General features: G+C 34.5%; 1 protein-coding gene and 1 long non-coding RNA gene across 20 annotated transcripts in view; one reads left to right on the top strand and one right to left on the bottom strand.

The window, feature by feature from the left end:
• DMD (dystrophin) overlaps nt 1-18,512 on the bottom strand; it is a 1,239,454-nt gene that overhangs the window by 743,208 nt on the left and 477,734 nt on the right. For all 19 annotated transcript variants that reach the window (XM_066990426.1, XM_066990443.1, XM_066990448.1 and 16 more), the window contains 4 exons: nt 16,122-16,223; nt 15,910-16,017; nt 9,160-9,339; nt 2,300-2,475 (listed from right to left, as the gene is read on the bottom strand). In XM_066990426.1, the coding sequence (XP_066846527.1) occupies nt 2,300-2,475; nt 9,160-9,339; nt 15,910-16,017; nt 16,122-16,223 (566 nt within the window). The remainder of the gene's footprint in view (nt 1-2,299; nt 2,476-9,159; nt 9,340-15,909; nt 16,018-16,121; nt 16,224-18,512) is intronic.
• LOC136789690 (uncharacterized) lies at nt 4,784-13,169 on the top strand. The gene is made up of 3 exons (XR_010828607.1): nt 4,784-5,482; nt 11,088-11,277; nt 12,903-13,169. It is a non-coding gene; the product is annotated as an uncharacterized lncRNA (long non-coding RNA).

The raw sequence follows: 18,512 nt of genomic DNA, 5'->3' as shown, positions 1-18,512 counted from the left end.
AACCTGTTTCCTATTTAAAACCTACTCTGAATAGAGTAATTTTCAGACTTTTCTATGCTACAGAACAGACCTATGTTTTTCCTAGTGCCACATACATGAAAATGATACCTTGGCAACCTTTTCTTCAATATACAGGTTTTTCTCTCCAAAAACTTCAGGCACGTTATATTTATCTCAAGTTCTAATGTCTTATACATACTTTTAAGACTTTTATTATACAGCTCCAACTTACTTTTGTATTTTTTTCCCCATTCTTGGTTGTAATTTCATTCCTTTGGGAAAAGGAGCTTTCCTATGAGTAGTAACAAAACTTAGAACATCCCTGAATTATTCTGAAATTTTAAAACCTTAAATTTGAAGGTAGCTTTAGATTTTGGTGAAAGAAAAGAACAAAACAGTCTTCTGGTTCTTATCTCTGTTTTCCATTACTTATGGTAGTAAGCTGCTCTAAGAGACGAGAAAAATCAACAGCTTCTACAAAAATATGAAATCAACTCCTGTGTATGCTACTGGTTGACAAAGACAAAATTCCTCAGTATAAACGAAACACACACACTTCTAATCCTTCCAAAACACTTGGAAATGCAAAATAGAATAAAATAAAATTAGCCATCCTTTTTTTTTTTTTTTTCTCTTCTCAACTAAGCATCTGGAGACCATACTCTTACATAATCCACTAAAACAATTTTCACAGAGTAGCTAACTGCTCTTTCTTCTCTCTTGAAACTAAGCACCTGGCAATTCACACTGCAGGTGCTGTGCATCTTTGAGATGGCTTTCTAAAACATACAGAACACAGGAAAGCAAATCTGGAGCACAGATCTTTCCAAACACAGCAATTGAGGCTCGTGTTTCTTCCAGGCACACTATTACAGCAACAGAACTGACTAGAACTTGAAAAACACCGATGAAAGAAACTGAGAAACCTTGTAAGCATTATTCACCCTTATCAAAACAGCTCCAAACCACCTCCCTCCCAGAAAAAAACATGCAGATTAAAAATATTTTCAAACCAGGATTTTGGAGATTAGCTTTATTAATTCAAATTTAACCATCTAAAAGTTACTTATTTAGTACAGAATTCTATAGCCAATGAAGACAAAGATGACTCATTAGAGTAGTTTTCCAATTTAACAAAAAGGGGATGAATCACTCTTCTTACATCACACATGGATCTTGTATATATCTTCTTAAAAAGAATGTTCTTAAATATTGACTCTTAACTAGAAGCCTTACTTTTAGAATGGTCAAGAAGGGGTAAGTTAAATTGTACATTGGATTAAGAAAGAAACCTCTAAGTATCTTTTGTTTCAATAACAAACTCCTTCAATTAATATATGTATATATAAATCAGATTTCTCATATTCTTGGTGTATTTCATTACTCTTAATAATATGCAGTTGGATATTTTAACACCATTAAGGACTATTTTACAAGAAAATAACTTGCTATTATAATTGAAAACACATTGAATTAAAACAAAGACATTGTCTATAGAAATGAGACATTGAATGCAGTTTTGTATTCCTCTCAGGCCTTAAATCCACTGCCTTGGAATTCATACGTTTATCTGAATAAAATAATAAAAAATAAAAATAAAAAATAAAAATCCAAACCCAACACTAGAGGTGATTTAAGTCTAGTTTCTAAGCATCATATTAATAAATTTGGTGCTTGTGCAAATTCTACTGAAACTCATTAGAAATCTTTTAAGTGACTTTAACAAGTGTTCAATACTCTCAAAGTCCACCATAACTCATATGTGAGTTACACAGAAAGAACTCTGGAAATAATACTACTGCACATTTCACCAAGTATTAACCCTGCTTCTGCAGAACTATTACATCTACTGCTGACCCACAATCCAGAGAGAATAACGTATGAACTTTAGAAATGAAACAATATCTGTACTACTAGCGTTCCAAATATTAAAAACATATTTTTAGAGTAAAAAAGCTGAGAACCAATGGAATACTTTTTGTTCTTAAGTTCCAAGACCACAATCAAGTGGGACCACACAATGCCATATATAAAGGACATCTACTGGCTATAATTACTAGCACAATGGTGTTGACATAATGATTAACATTCTATACTGCAAAATAGTTGGGATAGAAATAGAAAAAAAAAACTCCATAACTGATCCTAAGAAAGATAATAATAAATCTGTATCTTGAGTACAGAAATATAACTTTATTCTCAAAAAACTATACATCTAACTATTTCAGTCGAATGACTACTTTTGCATTCCCATCCAGACTCTATCATCATTCTCTCTCAATTTCTTAATGATTCTCACCTCTTCCTAATTTCTGAATCCACAAGGAGCTGCCTCTTTTTGTGGGGTGGAGGTGGTGGGAGCTCTTCCTTGGCATGCTTAACCAGGATTTGTTCTCTCGTGGTCACCATAGTTACGGTTTCCATTACAGTTGTCTGTGTTAGTGATGTCTGAGTGGTAGTGACAGCCTGTGAAATCTGTGAGAAGTATTAAAACAGAGGTCACACATTGGTTGAAAGACTTCAGTAAAGACCGTTTGGACTAGCAATAGCAAATAATGAGAAACTGCCCCTGTCTGATTGTAGGCTGACCTTCAGAAAAAAATAACACTACGAACTCAGACAAAATTGTTTTATCTGACTCACGCTATGTGAATAAGATATCTGCAGAAGTCAATATCAAAATCAGAAAGAATCCTAAACAGGATGAACTTATGGCTCCCTCTTAAATCATGGTGAATGAAGAAAAGAAATAAGTGGTAACAAAAAGGTCAATTTTATGAGGGAATTGGATAATAGAAAATATATGAAATGTTACTATTGCTGAATGTTACTTTGCCACCATTCTGAAGATTTATTCCTTGAGAACTCATAAAGGCATTATAATGGCACTAAATTGCCAGTTGCTATTTTTACCGTTTATAATAATCTTTATACCAGAATATAGTTCATCATAGCCTACTTGCACAGAAAGGCAGTTAGCTTTCTGTCATGAAATCTTAAACTAGAAAACATGCACTAGAAGACAAGTAAATTTGCTTCAATTTCATTCTGTAATTAAAACGTAATAGGAAGAGGTCATAAGATATAGCAATACTTAAATATGTAACACCATAAAACACTACCAACATAATACACTTACTTTGCCCAGTAAAATGAAAGTTAACCCTTCAGATAGTTCAGTTGCATAATAATAATAAATCTGCTAATAGTTGAAAGATTTGAAATGCTGTACATGTATGTACTGCCTTTTTATATTTGGTTCCATGTAACACCAAACTAAAAACTTCCCACTTAAATATGGGCAGCTACTCTTAAGTACCTTAACTCATCAAAAACTGGTCATCTATTTTTTTTGTTCTCCCAGATGATGGGTTACTTGTCAAAATGCTCTAGTTACAGCTCCAGTAACCAACCATGGTTTAGGGCAGTGAAATCGAAAGTAAAAGGACAACATTATACCAGGACCAGGGAAAGCTGTGCACCAGAAGAGCTCTGCTTCTTCACTTATTGCCGATGTGCAAGAATTAAAAAGGCCCTCTAATACAGAGACAAGAATGCTAGTATCTAAAATTCCATGGAACTATATACATATACATAATATAACATAAACGGTCTATTAGTTCTTGCATCAGAATCTCAGAAAGAGTATGGAGTTACCTTATTTGAGACATCAGCATTTCTAAAAGAACAATGGACAACAGGTTTACCAGGTATTTAACTGTAATTCCTTTCCCACAACACTTCCTTATACTGAAAAAACAGTGTGACAAGGAAAGGGGCATACAACCAGCCTGTTTTCAGCAGGCAACATCAGTAAAGTTAACAAAAAAAAAGATAATAATACTGAAAATACTGCTAACTTCACCAAATATTTTACATAGTGTGCTAAACAAAAAAGTTTTGCTGTTCTTTGTCCAGTCTGCCAGTGGAAATTATGGGTAGGGAGGTCCATTACCACTGTAACTGTGACAATCTTAAAGCAGCCAGCTCAGTGCTGTGCCTCCCCCTCTAGAAATGACCAGCTATCTAGACTTTAGAGAAAGAATCTGAACTGCTCAGAACACAATGAAATTAAGATTCAAAAAAATTAGCTTTTTTGTTTGTTTGTTTTGTTTTTTTTGTTTTGTTTTGTTTTAATCTCTGGATTAATAACATCAAATGGGGTAAGCTGATTGTGAAATGTGGGGACTTAAATAACATATGAACTACATAAATTCTGTGGAAGAAAAAAAAATCCAGTTGGCTTTTTAATCACTGCAATATTATATATTAATACTTGGTTCCCTCAACAACATTGACTTTGATATCTTCAACTATACAAATCACAGCAATAAGGAAACACTTCGGTATAATTTTATTAACATAATTTTATTTATACAGCAACATTTTCAACATTTTTTTTTAATTAATTCTATTTCTGGGTAGGAAGAAAGAGCAAAATAAAGCTCCTGAGGTCCAGGGTACTATGAAATTTGAGGACAACACATGATGTCATCTTTCCCTTGGTTGTCTGTGCAGCTAAGAGCACTCCAAATCATTACTTGCTCCATATATGAAGCTTTGACTACAGTCACCTTTTCCTCTTGTCACAAAATTTGTATTGCACTGAGTTTTATCTAAAAATCAATGATAGGATGTTCCTGACACCTGAGGTCATATCCTGCCATGTTCCATTTGCCAGTCAATATCAGGGTACAGTTTACAGTGAAGCAGGTGTAAAACAGAATAAATCACAGCTAGGGTACTATAGGAACGATATGCAGCATACTGCCAATGGCACAGGAGAAGCAGTTTCAGCTGGTGATTTGGTACTGTGCTTCAAAAGCAGGCAGTATAATTATCATATGCTCAGAGCAGTCGAGTCACGATGCTGTTGGGAGTAATGACTCATGTCAAAACAGTAAAGAAGTATTTTTCATGCTTAATCAATAGGAGTGGAGTTTAAATACCATATACTTCAAAATGAAATGGGAGATATGAATTTGAAATTCATAATCATTCTAATTACAGAGACTGGGGAAGGCTAAAAGGTACTGAAGATTACACTGCAAGGTGAAGTTCAGGAACTTGGTATGTGTTTAAAGAGTGCAGAGACTTTAGTGGGTAAATGAAAATCCATAAAAAATTAGGAAATACAAAAAAGGAAATAGCTTTTGTTTGCCTCCCTAGCAAACACCTCTAAAACCTTTAAAAAATGAAGTGGTTTGTATCATGTATAGTTCAAGGATGGTCCAAATAATGACAATATAGTTTCCTTGTCTCTTTAAATTCCTGAAAGGCACATATAAATCCGAGAAGGGGCGATACAGACTGGTCCTTTAACCTGCTAGAGAATCATATGGAAGCGCTAAGGTGACTCACAAGGCTGCACATTAAAAGGCTTTCAAAATACAATGCTTGCCTTTGGTTTCACATCAGCAAACTCATCCTTTTTTTGGAGTGGACAAATTTCAACCTTCCTTTTCATCTTCTACAAATAAAGGTATGTACAATTTGTGTATAGCACTTCAGTAGTTTTATGTCATTTTATTTCTCTTTTATATGGCAGCCTACCTTTAACACCATCATTTATTTCTGCCTTTAGAAATGCCCTGAGTCCTGATATAGCCATAATTTTCCTTAACACTCACTTTTGGAGCTGTCGGGAGTTCTTTGATAAAATGTATGCATGTGAGTGGGGAAGTTCGGATGAAGAATGTTGTTTTTGTTAGTTTGGGAAGGCTTTCAGTACAATTTAGTGAAGCATAATGAAGTCACTAAAGGTGCATTTAGAGTTTCTGAAATTTATACATTTACTTTACAAAAGTTATCCTTGTCCTTGTTTCCAATGTGTGCTCAATGAAGAAAATCAGTCACTTTCATGATGAGAATAAACTGCTTTTTAGGGGTGTCTCTCACCCTTGCCATCCATTCATTGCAGCAGAAGCTTCAGCCATGATTTCAGATTAGATGCTTAGCTGAATTCAGTGCTGTGAAATTTAGATGTGGGAAGATTCACATTTTATCTTCTGCACATTTCCTTTGGGATGTATAACTGTTCTATGTCTAATTGGAGAAGCAGCTTTGATCTAAGGCTGAGATTGTCTGTTCTATATAATTTCGTATTTTGTTTGCTAGTTAATCATTTAGTGACGCTCCAGTAAGAGAAGGAAGGGAAATAACTAATGACAAAAATAGAAGTAAGAAGGTACTATAAGAATTATTAATGAAAGCAATAAAGTTCATTTTGAAGTCCATATCCAAGTTGGAAGAATAAGATCTGCATTTGCTGATAGATTTTAGTGAAAAATGTTATATTTATTGTCACCCTTTTCCAACTCCTCCTCAGTTCATGATTAGCCATAATAATTAGATCTTCTTTTAAAGGCATTTTTTTCTTGACGACTAAATATGTAAATAAGCTCTGTAATGAATAAACCACACTAGCATTATCTGTCCTGCCTAGATAGAAATACATGACAATAAGCACACCATCAATAATTCATAGTGCTAGGGTAAATGTGAGGACATACTTAAACTGTGTAACAGTGCTTTAGGAAGTGATCCTTTAGTTAGCACTGAATATGCAATGTCTCCAGAATTTGAAGCAATAAGCCCACATCACTGTACCGATTCTGTGCCAAGAAAAGTAGCTTCTCGGAGGAGGAAAAGATTATCAACTGAAGTGAGGTGTTATGATAAAGCATTTACACTGTTTTGGAAATCCAAAGCATCTCCCACCTGTGCTGCCCTGTGATCTCTGGATGTACAACCTTGGGATTGCTCACTTCACAAGGAGGCTATCTTTTCTGTAATCTAAGTTCTATTTAAGTTCCATTTTGAAAATGGAACTCAACTGCTTTTAGAACTGATCACCAATCTAAACCCTTGAATACTTTGGACTGGTTTCAAAATATTTTTTTTTTTTTTCCCCAACACATCATGACTGCAGGTTTTAGCGATTTTAGTGATATAAAATACCAGTAGTCTTGAGTTCTGAACCCTACTGTCTGTTCAGGAGAATCTCGACTGTTAATTGAAATGTGTTTTTTAACCTAATAACACAAATATGCCGAAACAAATGAAGCTATGCATGCTTTAGGGAGTGCAGACAAGTATAGAAAAGAAGGGCTTGCACCAACTTCTAATTAATCTTTCAAATTGACTTCAAAAATTTGCCATGGAAAGGGTGGGAACTTTACACATAACATGGATGCAGGTTTGAAATACTTGTCTTACCAATAGGACAAATATTTTAAGACAGCTATGCTACTAATATGGTTTAGAAAAAGAAACCAAGCAACAAAATATGAATGAAAATGTTATGTAACTTTTGTATCCAGAATATTGATTCTCACTGAATAGTTTATAGGACATGCACAGTTTATAATAAATTAGGCAGCCTTTATATGATTCTTTTTTTTTTTTTGTATACATGGCATTTGTATTATGTAGCTTCTACTCTTCTCAGTTTAGTAGGTGATTTATTTCAGCATACTCAGTTTATCTTATGAAAGTTTAACATTCCTCTCGTTCCTGTTGTTAAAGTAAATGAGAAAAGTTATAACACTTATTTGTTAAAATCAGAGATGTTAAGGTGTCAATTACTAGTGATATTTAACAAATATATGAAAGTAACAGAACATAATGAAGCCTGAATATGTGTTGTTTTTAAAAGGAGCTATTGAGTTCCTTTGTAAGAACATATTTATGTTCTTAAAGAGTACATACTGTGTAGGCTATAATGAATATAGTTCTACAATGCTTGCTTCTTTTGTAGGACACAACAGTAGTAGGAATACATAAGCCTATGACCTGGCATAATAATTTCTTGAAATCACATGACCCTAGCAGTCCCAAATTAATTTTCTTCTGCTTAGAAGCAACAGGTTTCATACCGCAAATATACACGAATTAAATCAATTTTTCAACTGTTACAAATACTATATAGCACAAACTGATTTTGACTTCTGTTATTAAGTAAAATTGCATCCCTTCTCAATTTTCTTCTCTCTCTTCTGTTGTCCCAAACTGATTTTTCCAACTTTAGCTAAACAAGGAACTACACCACAGACCAAACTAGAAGATTAATGTATATGGGTTGGAGTCAGTATTAAGGGGTACTTAGATCACTACAAAAAGTATAGCAGTTTCATTTAATTGACTTTCTCCAGTTGTGTCCAGAGTAAGTTTTTAGAAGCATAAGCATATGTCAGCAAAAGCATGCATCATGATAGAGGGGACTGAATTAAACTGACCAGAAATGCAACAAACACTGTAGGAACAGGACAGAGGTGCATGCAGTAGCATTCTTTATGTTATTATGAGAAAACACTTTAATGTCCATTTCCATTTCCCTAGTCGTATAATGCTAGTACAAAAAATAACTCAATATTAATAATATAAGTAAAGGAATGGGGAAAAAAAAAAAAAAAGTGAGCTGATTTGGGTTTAAATCCAACAAGAAAGAGATGCTGACAAATGGCCGGGAAAAACAGACGGATACATTTTTGGGTATTACACCAGAGCACTGATTTTTGTTACCAAGTTTAAAAAAACGTGAAACTTTAAACCTCAGTTTATATTTTAATATTATGGTAAACAGAAAGGAGCAGGACAGAATAATAATGGCTGATTTTTGTTTTTGTTTTTAACTTGGCATTTGGGCCAAAAGTATTGCTTGGTTTATTTTTCCAAGAAGCTTCTTTGGTTGTGGCCTCTCTTTTTAATCTTTATATCAGCAAAACATAAGCAGAAATAAACCAGTAATTGAGTAAGTGCTCACTGTTGAAAAGAAATAAATATAACTGCTGATTAACCAGCAAAAAGTTTTTACACCAATTTCAGGCTAAGTGCTATTCCACAGAGACAGACATAAAACAGTTCACTTGAAGTGACCAAATATTATAGATTAAAAATGTGCTAAATGGAATGAATATATAAAATATTCTAACAATCTGAGAATGTAATCAACATTGTAAAAAGAGACAAAAAAAAAAAGATAAATAATATTGTGGAAAGTTATATTACAGTTGTATTATGCTGTCCAAAAAATAAATTATTTCTTAACAAATCATGCAGGAAAAATATTTAAAACCATATAACAGTACCAACACTACTTCAAGCATTAGTCTGGCAAAGGATTTTATTGTCAACTGATGAAATGATTTTTTTACAAACCTGCTTAGAATTGCTTTCCAACTTCTGCACAAGGCTATCCCAACGCTGGGCAAAATTTTCAAGACGGCTTTCCAGCTTCTGAGCTACTGCTTTATTTTTCACAGCTACAAGGAGGTCTTGGCTGAGTGAGTTTAGCTTACTCATCATTTGCCTTTTCATTTCCAGATCTCCTTTTAGGATCTGTTAAGCAAAGCAACAGCAGGAAGACAAGTAATTCAAATGGGGAAAAAAAATCCTTAGAGGAAAAATCCTAAAAAGAGCATCACAGAATCATAGAATATCCTGAGCTGGATGGGACCCACAAGGATCATCGAGTCCAAATCCCGGCTCCACAAAAATCACCACACAAAATTCAGACCGTATGTCTGTGACCATTGTCCAGATGCTTCTTGAACTCCAGCAGGCTCGGTGCCATGACCACTGCCCTGAGGAGCCCGTCCCAGTGCCCGACCACCCTCTCAGTGAAGAGCCTTTCCCTACCACCCAGCCTGACCCTCCCCTGTCCCAGCCCCATGCCGTTCCCTCGGGTCCTGTCGCTGTCCCCAGAGAGCAGAGCTCAGCGCCTGCCCCTCCGCTCCCCTCGTGAGGGAGCTGCAGGCCGCCATGAGGCCTCCCCTCGGCCTGCTCTGCTCGGGGCTGAACAAACCCAGGGACCTCAGGTCCTCCTCATACACATTCTCCTCTAGACCTTTCACCATCTTTGCAGCCCTCCTTTGGATGCTCTCTAATAGTTTTTATGTCCTTCTTATATTGTGGCGCCCCAGACTGCACACAGTACTCAAGGTGAGGCCGCACCAGTGCAGACCAGAGCGGGACAATCCCTTTCCCTCAACCAGCTAGCAATGCCATGCCCGAGGCACCCTAGGGTATGGTTGGCCCTCCTGGCTGCCAGGGAACACTGCTGGCTTATGTTCAGCTTGCTGCCAACCATAACAACTGGATCCCTTTCCATGGGGCTGCTGGGCTGCTCCCCAGCCTCTTATCCCCCAGTCTCTACAAATGTCCAGGGTTGCCTCTTCTCAGGTGCAGAATCTGGCAATTGCTCTTGTGTATGCCTTTTTTTTTTTTTTTTTTTTTTTTAATTGCCCAGCCCTGTAGTCTGTCAAGAACTTTCTGCAAGGCCCCTTCACCCTCAAGGGAGTCAACAGCTCCTCCTAATTTAGTGTCATGGGCAAACTTAGTATGCATTTGAGTCCTGCATCCAGATCATTTATAAAAGCATTGAAGAGAACTGGCCCCAAAATGGAGGCCTGGAGAACCCCACTGGTGACTGGCCGCCAGCCTGATGTATCTCCATTTACTTTAACCCTCAACCCATCAGTCAACGTTCGCCCATTGTGTTATGTATCTGTCTGGCTATATACTGGACATTTTGTTCAGAAGGACACTGTGAGAAACAGTATCTAAAGCTTTGTTGAAATCCAAAAAGATTACATCTACTGGCTTCCCTTGGTAAAGAATTGAAAATGGTCAAGAATATTTCATACAAACTCCTATACTTCTGAGGTGCTGTTACTATAAAAACTGCTGGTAAAGCTGACATAGTGGAATGGACAGATTGCACTTCACAAAGCAATATAACATGACAGGTGGAGCAACTCCAGACATCAAAGCATGCCTCAGGTGGTGGTATAAATCAAAAAAACTAATAGCTGTGTGGCTTTATAACCTTAAAGCTGCACTAATGTTAACAACTATATCAACATTTCAAACAATGTTTCTTCAAACATTTGTTGTGCTTTGCCATATACTGCATATTAAAACTGGGGAAAAAAAAAAAAAGGTTTCGAGAAAACTAATTTTTAACCCCAAAGCAGGGTTTAAAAAAAAAAAGAAAAGAAGAAACAAACAACAACACAAAAGAACATCAAAATAAGTAACTTAGATTTGACAGTATTGAAGAACCATATATTCCTCATCTTTCTCAGATCTCAGCAGGTCCTCGTTATACAGCAGTCATCTCCCAAGGAATCCAGAAGGCTGGGGAGTCTTGGGAGCTCTCCTGAGTGTGCAAAGAACACGGCAACACAACTGGGAGTCTGGAAACCCCAGTGTGCAACCTCTGCCCCCTGGGCGTCACCATACAGCTTGACGGCATAGATGCTAATGGAAAACAAGGTATCTACAGTCTTCTTTACATCTCTACTGCAGGAAACTACAAAGGGAGCCAGAAACTCCTGGGATCTTTACATACAAACCTCTCTGTAAAGTAGGCTGTTCAAAGATCCAAGAGACATCCACAGCATCAGCTGCCACCTGGTTTTTTTTCATTTTAATTTTCTTAACTGTACAGGTGTACCTCATTCAGTTTTGTACATTAATTATTAATTCTCTGCATACTTATGGGTACTAACCAGGGCCAAATTATGAACTCTTTATGCAGCTGAGGGTTGCAATGTAAACCTCAAGTCTACACATTTCAAAAGGGGTAATTATACAATTATTATAGATAGATTATAGATAGAAGTAACCATACATATACTTTTCTGCAGCCATATGCTCCAAAACTATAATATAAAACACATCTAAGTAAATAAAAATTTGAAGCCTTTGTAAACATTATTATGCCATTTATGTGTGATTTGAAACATCGTAACCACTGATGTTAGGTACCATGAATACCAAAATTAAGTTGACATCTCCCTAAGAAATAGCTACTACCACAATTCATATTTAACAATCTGTTTACACAGTAGCAGATCTAACACAGGGAGCAGACTAGGTGTAAAATAAATTACCAGCTTAAATTTTGCAAGGATTACTATATTTTACCTTTCCCTGGGGCCTAAACTGTCAGAAAAAGCTTGTTTGAAAGCTCCATACCATCAAAACCATCAGAAGTTGTACTCAGTGAAACATCATTAAAAAATTCTGTCTTTCGATGTTTTATTTCCGACCTCTGTTGATGTCAACAGCTATGGAAAATGAGTTCAGCATCAAGCCAAGATACATAGAGTACAACCAATAAATGAAACAATACAAAAGGAAGGATGCTAAAACTTTCTGTCAAAGCTACTGCTCACAACTACCTAATGCTCTTTTGTGATAGTAACTGTTAAACTGAAAAAACATACTGGAGGATTCTGTTTTCACATTTCCTTACTGAAAACGTGCTGGTGTTCTACAGTAACCAATACATGCTCTAGTTTTGATTTTTTTTTTTTCCAGTACAAAGATAGACTTCAAGCTAATATCAAAATATGTAATTTAGCTATATGCAAGAAAATAAACAGGACTGTTTGCTGCAAGAAAATAAACAGGACTGTTTGCTTTATGAAATTAATTATCAAATAACTCAGTCATAACTTCTATCAAGTGCATACTGTAAACTCCAATATTTGAACATTATAAAGCAGTTTCCTTATTTGTGGTTAATGTGCTTTCACCAGTTGTTTTTTTTTTTGTTTTGTTTTGTTTCCAAGTTTTTACTTTAGTTATTACTGTTTTGCTTTTACTTAAACCTCACAAAAACATTCTTTGCTCATTGAAATATTATAGCAAGCAACATCTGCTGTAAATTAATTGGTTGGCTGCTGATTTATTCGAGTAAGAATCAGCGTTAATACAGTATCTTATTTATTTCTTCTAATAAGTAAAGAAATTTGCATTAAGTGAAGCAAGTGAAAATTTAACTATATGCTAATCAATTGAATTTATTAATTGAATTAACTTTTTTATACCTTTGCAGTAGTTCTCAGCATTTTATATTAAAAAAGAGTAATACCATCCCCTTCATTTTACAGGCTGCAAAACTTAAGCGCAGAACATGGAAACAGCCTATCAAGCCCATGCCATAACTGCCAATGAAATTTCACTTCATTCTGCACACTTGTGTTATGCCTTCTCCGTACATAATATCCTCCAATTTATTTCATGCTCTATGTCACCCTTTGTCTTGTGTAAGAATTCAAAGATAATAATAACACAGTTATTCTAGGGAAATATTTTTAGAACTGGAGCAACTAACCTTCAAGATCAGAAACAAATGACCACAAGTCAGTGTTAATACATGAGCAAATACAAAATATATAAATAGCATATATAAATATATATTATATATATATAATTTTAATATAAAATATATAAATTCTGAATGAATCCTCTTGCACAAGCCATTTGATATTAAGAAATACTTTTTTTTTTAAATAATAAAATTTACCTGAACAAAAATTCTTACAAACAGATATTGTGGGTACTATATATAAATTAAGAAGAAATCTAATTGACTTTATACCAATTAAAAAGAAAAAAAAAAAGCTAGAACTGGATGAATTGGTAATTGATCAAAAATAAATTTCACCGATTCATTTCAGCTGGTAAAAATTAACAATGAAAACTCGACTGCTAAAGCCAAGCAAAAAGGAGAGAGAGCATCATAATATTTGGGACCTCCTGAATCTTTTTTTTTTTTTTAGATGGATTTCAAGTTCCCACTGTCCAGAGTGTATCCTAATTTCCATATATTAGAGCATTCTGACACCAAATTGAAAATCAAAGTTTAATTTACATAGTTTTAGTACAAACGTGTTTTAATTTGCCTCTATTTTCCAGTTTGGCAGAATGACATCTGAGAAAGAATCTGCAGAGAACTAGTATTTGTTAATAATGGTAAGCCTGCAGTCAATTTTTGGCAAACATGTTTGTTTATACCAAGTGAAATGATCAGAATTTGGGCTGCCAAAATCTCCCAGCACTTGTAAAAAAGGAATCCACATGTAGAGAATCCCAATCCTTCTGTTTAGGATTCGGATTATCAGACCAGGTAGTTCATGTAAAATAGGACAAATAGGCTGGAAGCTTTTCTGCCATATCATGATATCAAAACTAAAAATCTTAAGATATGATGTTCATTCCTACTGAACTTGTTTGAAAGCAAACAAACAAACACTGCAGTTTGTTACTATACTGTTAACAGTATAAGCATTTTTATGTTTGTAAAGAATGTATGTGAATTCTGATTATTACAACCCTAGAAAAGGCTGGCCTAATTATAATGGCAGTTTTTCATGACAGCTGCTTCATTACACCCAAACACATCACTATGTCCAAAATAACATAAACAAAAAGACAAGTATGACTTGCACATCAGTGTCAGCATATAATGATCCCACTTTCCCCTATTTCTAAAAGCCAGTCCAAGAGTTGAAAAATGTATTTCCTGAGAAGAATTTTCACGTGGGTAATGCATTAATACAAATTCCGTGTGATTCAGAGAAGACTAAAATATTAAACCGTCTTCCACAGAACTCTTGACAATTCAATATTGTGTGAAGGTAGAAATATGTCACTGGAATTTGGAGAAGACTGCTACTGAGTCTAAAACCTGATAGGTCCAGTCTGATAAAATAATCACTTTCGTTATTATCATGTTGAAACATTTAGTTCCATGGCAATGCTTTTGTTACAGTAACAATTAACAACACAATTAGCTTTGTAAGTGTATGTCTTTATTTCATTAACCATATCTATGAAAATACCATTAAAGGCAAGTATTTCCTTCTTGGCATCATATTTCCAAGCAATTCTAGAAGGTATCCAAACTGGTCTTATCTGTAACACTTTCAAACCATTAATAGCTTTCTACTTCACTATTTCTGATAAATGTTTCAACCTCCACTTCCAATCTCCTCCATCATCTTGCGAAAACCCAGAAATGCTAAATTATTGAATAAATCTCAGTTTCTTGCTATACATTCCTTTTCATGAAGAGACTCTAGAGCATTGTGGGTTGCCTCTAATTCATTACTCATTAATAAAAGGATTGAAATCAATGTCAAGATTGCTTACAGGTTAGATTACTAGAATTTGCAAGAAGCATATACACAGAGACAACTGACTACATAAATAATTCCTTTCCTTTACATGGAAGTTGACTTAATCCTAAAATAATCTTAAACCACAGTCCAAAGTCTTGAAATAATGCCTAGGAGTCTTTTTTTTTTTTCTCCTATTGACAAAATAAATGACAATATCTGTTTAAACAGAAGAATGAAGTTCCTAAGTTCAAAAAGAAAATGAAGTTCCTAGTTACAGTACTAATTTACCCACTTTAACAAAAGCATGGACATGAATGTTTCCTTTCCTCTAAATGCATAAGCAGTCATTCTTTTGTATAAGATAATTCCTAACACACCATTTTATTTTCAAAGCTCCTAATGTTATAGAACCAAGTCCAGTTTGTGCCAAATTTTGCATTTTTAGAGGTAAGGCATCTTTTTAAGCCAGTGAGAAGTACATTCCGTCCATAAAGACGATGAATTGTAGAGTATCTTCTGAAGAATAAGACAGAAGATAAGTTGAAAAGGGTGTATTTCGTGTATGCATGTGGATTCCCAAAACACAGTTGAGGTAAAGTTGTAAAGTAATATTAATATTAAAAGTTAAAGCTTTTGTGTCTTTAGCTTTTTCAAGTTTAAGGAATGTATAATGGATTTTGCTGTATGATAATTACTTACTCACATTAATATGTCTTTGTGCATATATATAATCACATATTTAAGACACAATGCTACTGCAGTTCACTAACTTTTGACAGAAGAGACAACCAAGAAACATATCTGTTAACAAGTTAACTTACTAGCAAGATCATGGACCAACCAATTCCATGCACTATTCCATAACATTCATTCCCAGAAATATGAACCAACTATTCTATTAAACTGTATTGTCTGAGGGTAGGATAAAATCACATGCACTCATATTAATGAATGGGAAAGCTGAGCATAATATAGGACAATAAAAAATACATACAGCTAGTTTGCGTAGACTGGTCAGCATTTCATTTTGATCTTTAAAGCCAGTTGTATGAATTTTGCTCAGAGCATCCTCTTTCTCAGTAAGCCACGCATCAAAAAGGCACTGAAAGAAGATTGAAGAGAACAGCATGAAAAGGCTTCATTCAGGCCATTCCTAGTGCAATTTTTGGAAGGACGTTCCAATTTATAACTGCTAACACTACTCACCTGCTCTTCTGCAAAGTGCTGCCATTTTCTAAGAATATCTTGCAGAAGGACCCATCGCTCTTCTGTCCATCTGCAGATGGCTGCCCACCTGTTTCCAAAGTGCTAGAAGGAAAGAAAAACACAAAAAGTATTTGATTACATTTCTTAAAACAATGCAATATGATCTTCCTATAGACATATATGTTTGTGAAAACACTTTCATAACTCACTTTTTGCAATCTTAAGTCCTTAAAATATGTTGCATGTTACACTGAAATAGATGTTACCACTTACTGAAATAAGACTCAAATAGAGAGAATAGGCAAAGTGATATAGCCAGAAAGAGGGAGATAATTTTAACAGTAATCTAAAGACACATTTTTCTGTTAAGTCTTTGGCACTGTGCTGTCAAAAAAACTAAAAATAAATAAATAAATCCATAACTTTATGAATCCCAAAGCACAACTACTTGAAATGTAATTACAGGGGCCCAAACAATTAATTGTAACAATAAAATATCTGTTTTTTAAGTTGTTCTGTCAATGCAGTTGATCTAAGTTCTTTTTTTCCTTTACAATATTGCCGTAAGAGAAAAAAACCTTTAAGGTAGCAGTAGCACAAACCCCAGTGAGGTTTCTTGTATATTTCTAGCATATGCTACTATATAGCTGTGCAAAATGCTATGTTGTTCTTTCCCTCATTTTAACTGAAAGTGAGCATTATCACTTTACTTAATTTTCCTGTCAACCTTGAGTGAAAAATGCCTGAGACAAGATAGGACTTACTAGAGCTGTGATGGTGCAACATGCTGTAAAACTTTTATTGTAACAAATTACAATGATTTAATTACCCTTGAACACCATATGCAAATTATTCAACTCCTCCCAAATACGAAACCTTATAAAATCTGAAGGATACTCTATACTACTGTGTTCTTATTTTCCATCAACTTCAATTGCATATGTATTGACAAAAGGATTTTTTTTCCTTTTTCCTATTTATTCATATTTCATATTTTTGTATTTATTTTTCATGGGGCTATAATTTAACTTTAGCAGAATTTAGTATTCAAAATGTGAATTCTTAAAACCAGGGTATTTAAATATTATATCTAACTGAAATGCATGTAAAAGATCCAAACGTACTTTCTATCAGGATTGAAAATTTTATTTTGCACTTCCTAGGAAATGAAAGGTAAAATTTTAGGTTGCTGTTTGAGTTTGTGGCTTTAACAATTTTATATCAAAGTAAAAAGTAAGCAGATTCCATATTTTTCTTTTACTGAAGGCTCACACCATAATAAATCTTGCAGACTGAACAGGCAGTTGTCATGACATTCAGTCATATCATTACTGGTGAAACACTTTTGCCTTCAGCTTAGTAGGAAACACTGCAACATTTTATTCATTCATTTTACCTCTCATCATTAAATAAATTTGTAAATTGCATTATAATTGTTGCAGAAAATAATTGATGACCAGCCAATAAAAATATCATTATCTATTTATTTATTTATTAAATGCCCTTTGTAGGAAACTCATGACTTTAAGATAGTATTTTTTGGCCTCACAGGCTAAATACTATGTGTACTGTAATGCATGGTCAATAACGCCTTTTCTGCATAAATTATATTTTGACTAATTTTACTGATCTGAAAAACTAAAAATCTTATGTAGCAACATGATAAATTATGTTTACTGTCGTTTGTCCTGAATCTGATTACATTTCCACTCTAGCTCTAGAGAATTTCAACCCTTTTTTCCAAGGCCAGAAGGTAACCTAGCATATCTGCAAATATGCAGCACTAATGCAGTTTTTTACATTCAAATACAGGTTTTTTTTTTCCGTTTTTTTTTTCTTCCCCTTGGAATCTTTGCTTGCTGATTACTAGTTCAGAAATCATGAACATATCATTTGTTATAGTTCAGATGGTTCTTCTCTGAAACTCTTTCCTAACAATTCCCAAAATTCAGGGTAATTATTACTAGTCAACTACTAAAAAACATTGTAATGATTCAATAAGTCAAAAGAAGGGGCTTCTTGTCATTACATAACAATGTCCAAGACTAAATACTTCATTTTCCGTATGTCCTTTTTTCTCCACTAGCAGAGGAGAAAATTCTGTTTGTAAAATTCTATATATACAGATAGTGAGGTGAACCACATTTGGTTGTTTTGGTGCCTAAAGGTCTGAGTAACAACAAAGTTTATGGATGCTAATTACATACTGTATTTTTAAAATACACTTAACAGATTTTACTAAAAGATACATAAATAATCCCAAAGTCAAGAAGCAAAAGTTTTGGGACATTAACCTCTGATGTAAATCAATGTTTTAGTAAAGTCTTTTCATGACCAGACATCTCTTCACTGGTAAAAGAGATCTAGATCAGAATAAATTACTCTGCACAA

The sequence above is a fragment of the Anser cygnoides genome, chromosome 1 (genome assembly GCF_040182565.1).
Source record: "Anser cygnoides isolate HZ-2024a breed goose chromosome 1, Taihu_goose_T2T_genome, whole genome shotgun sequence".
NCBI lineage: Eukaryota > Metazoa > Chordata > Aves > Anseriformes > Anatidae > Anser > Anser cygnoides.
This window is presented reverse-complemented; position numbering and strand designations above follow the sequence as displayed.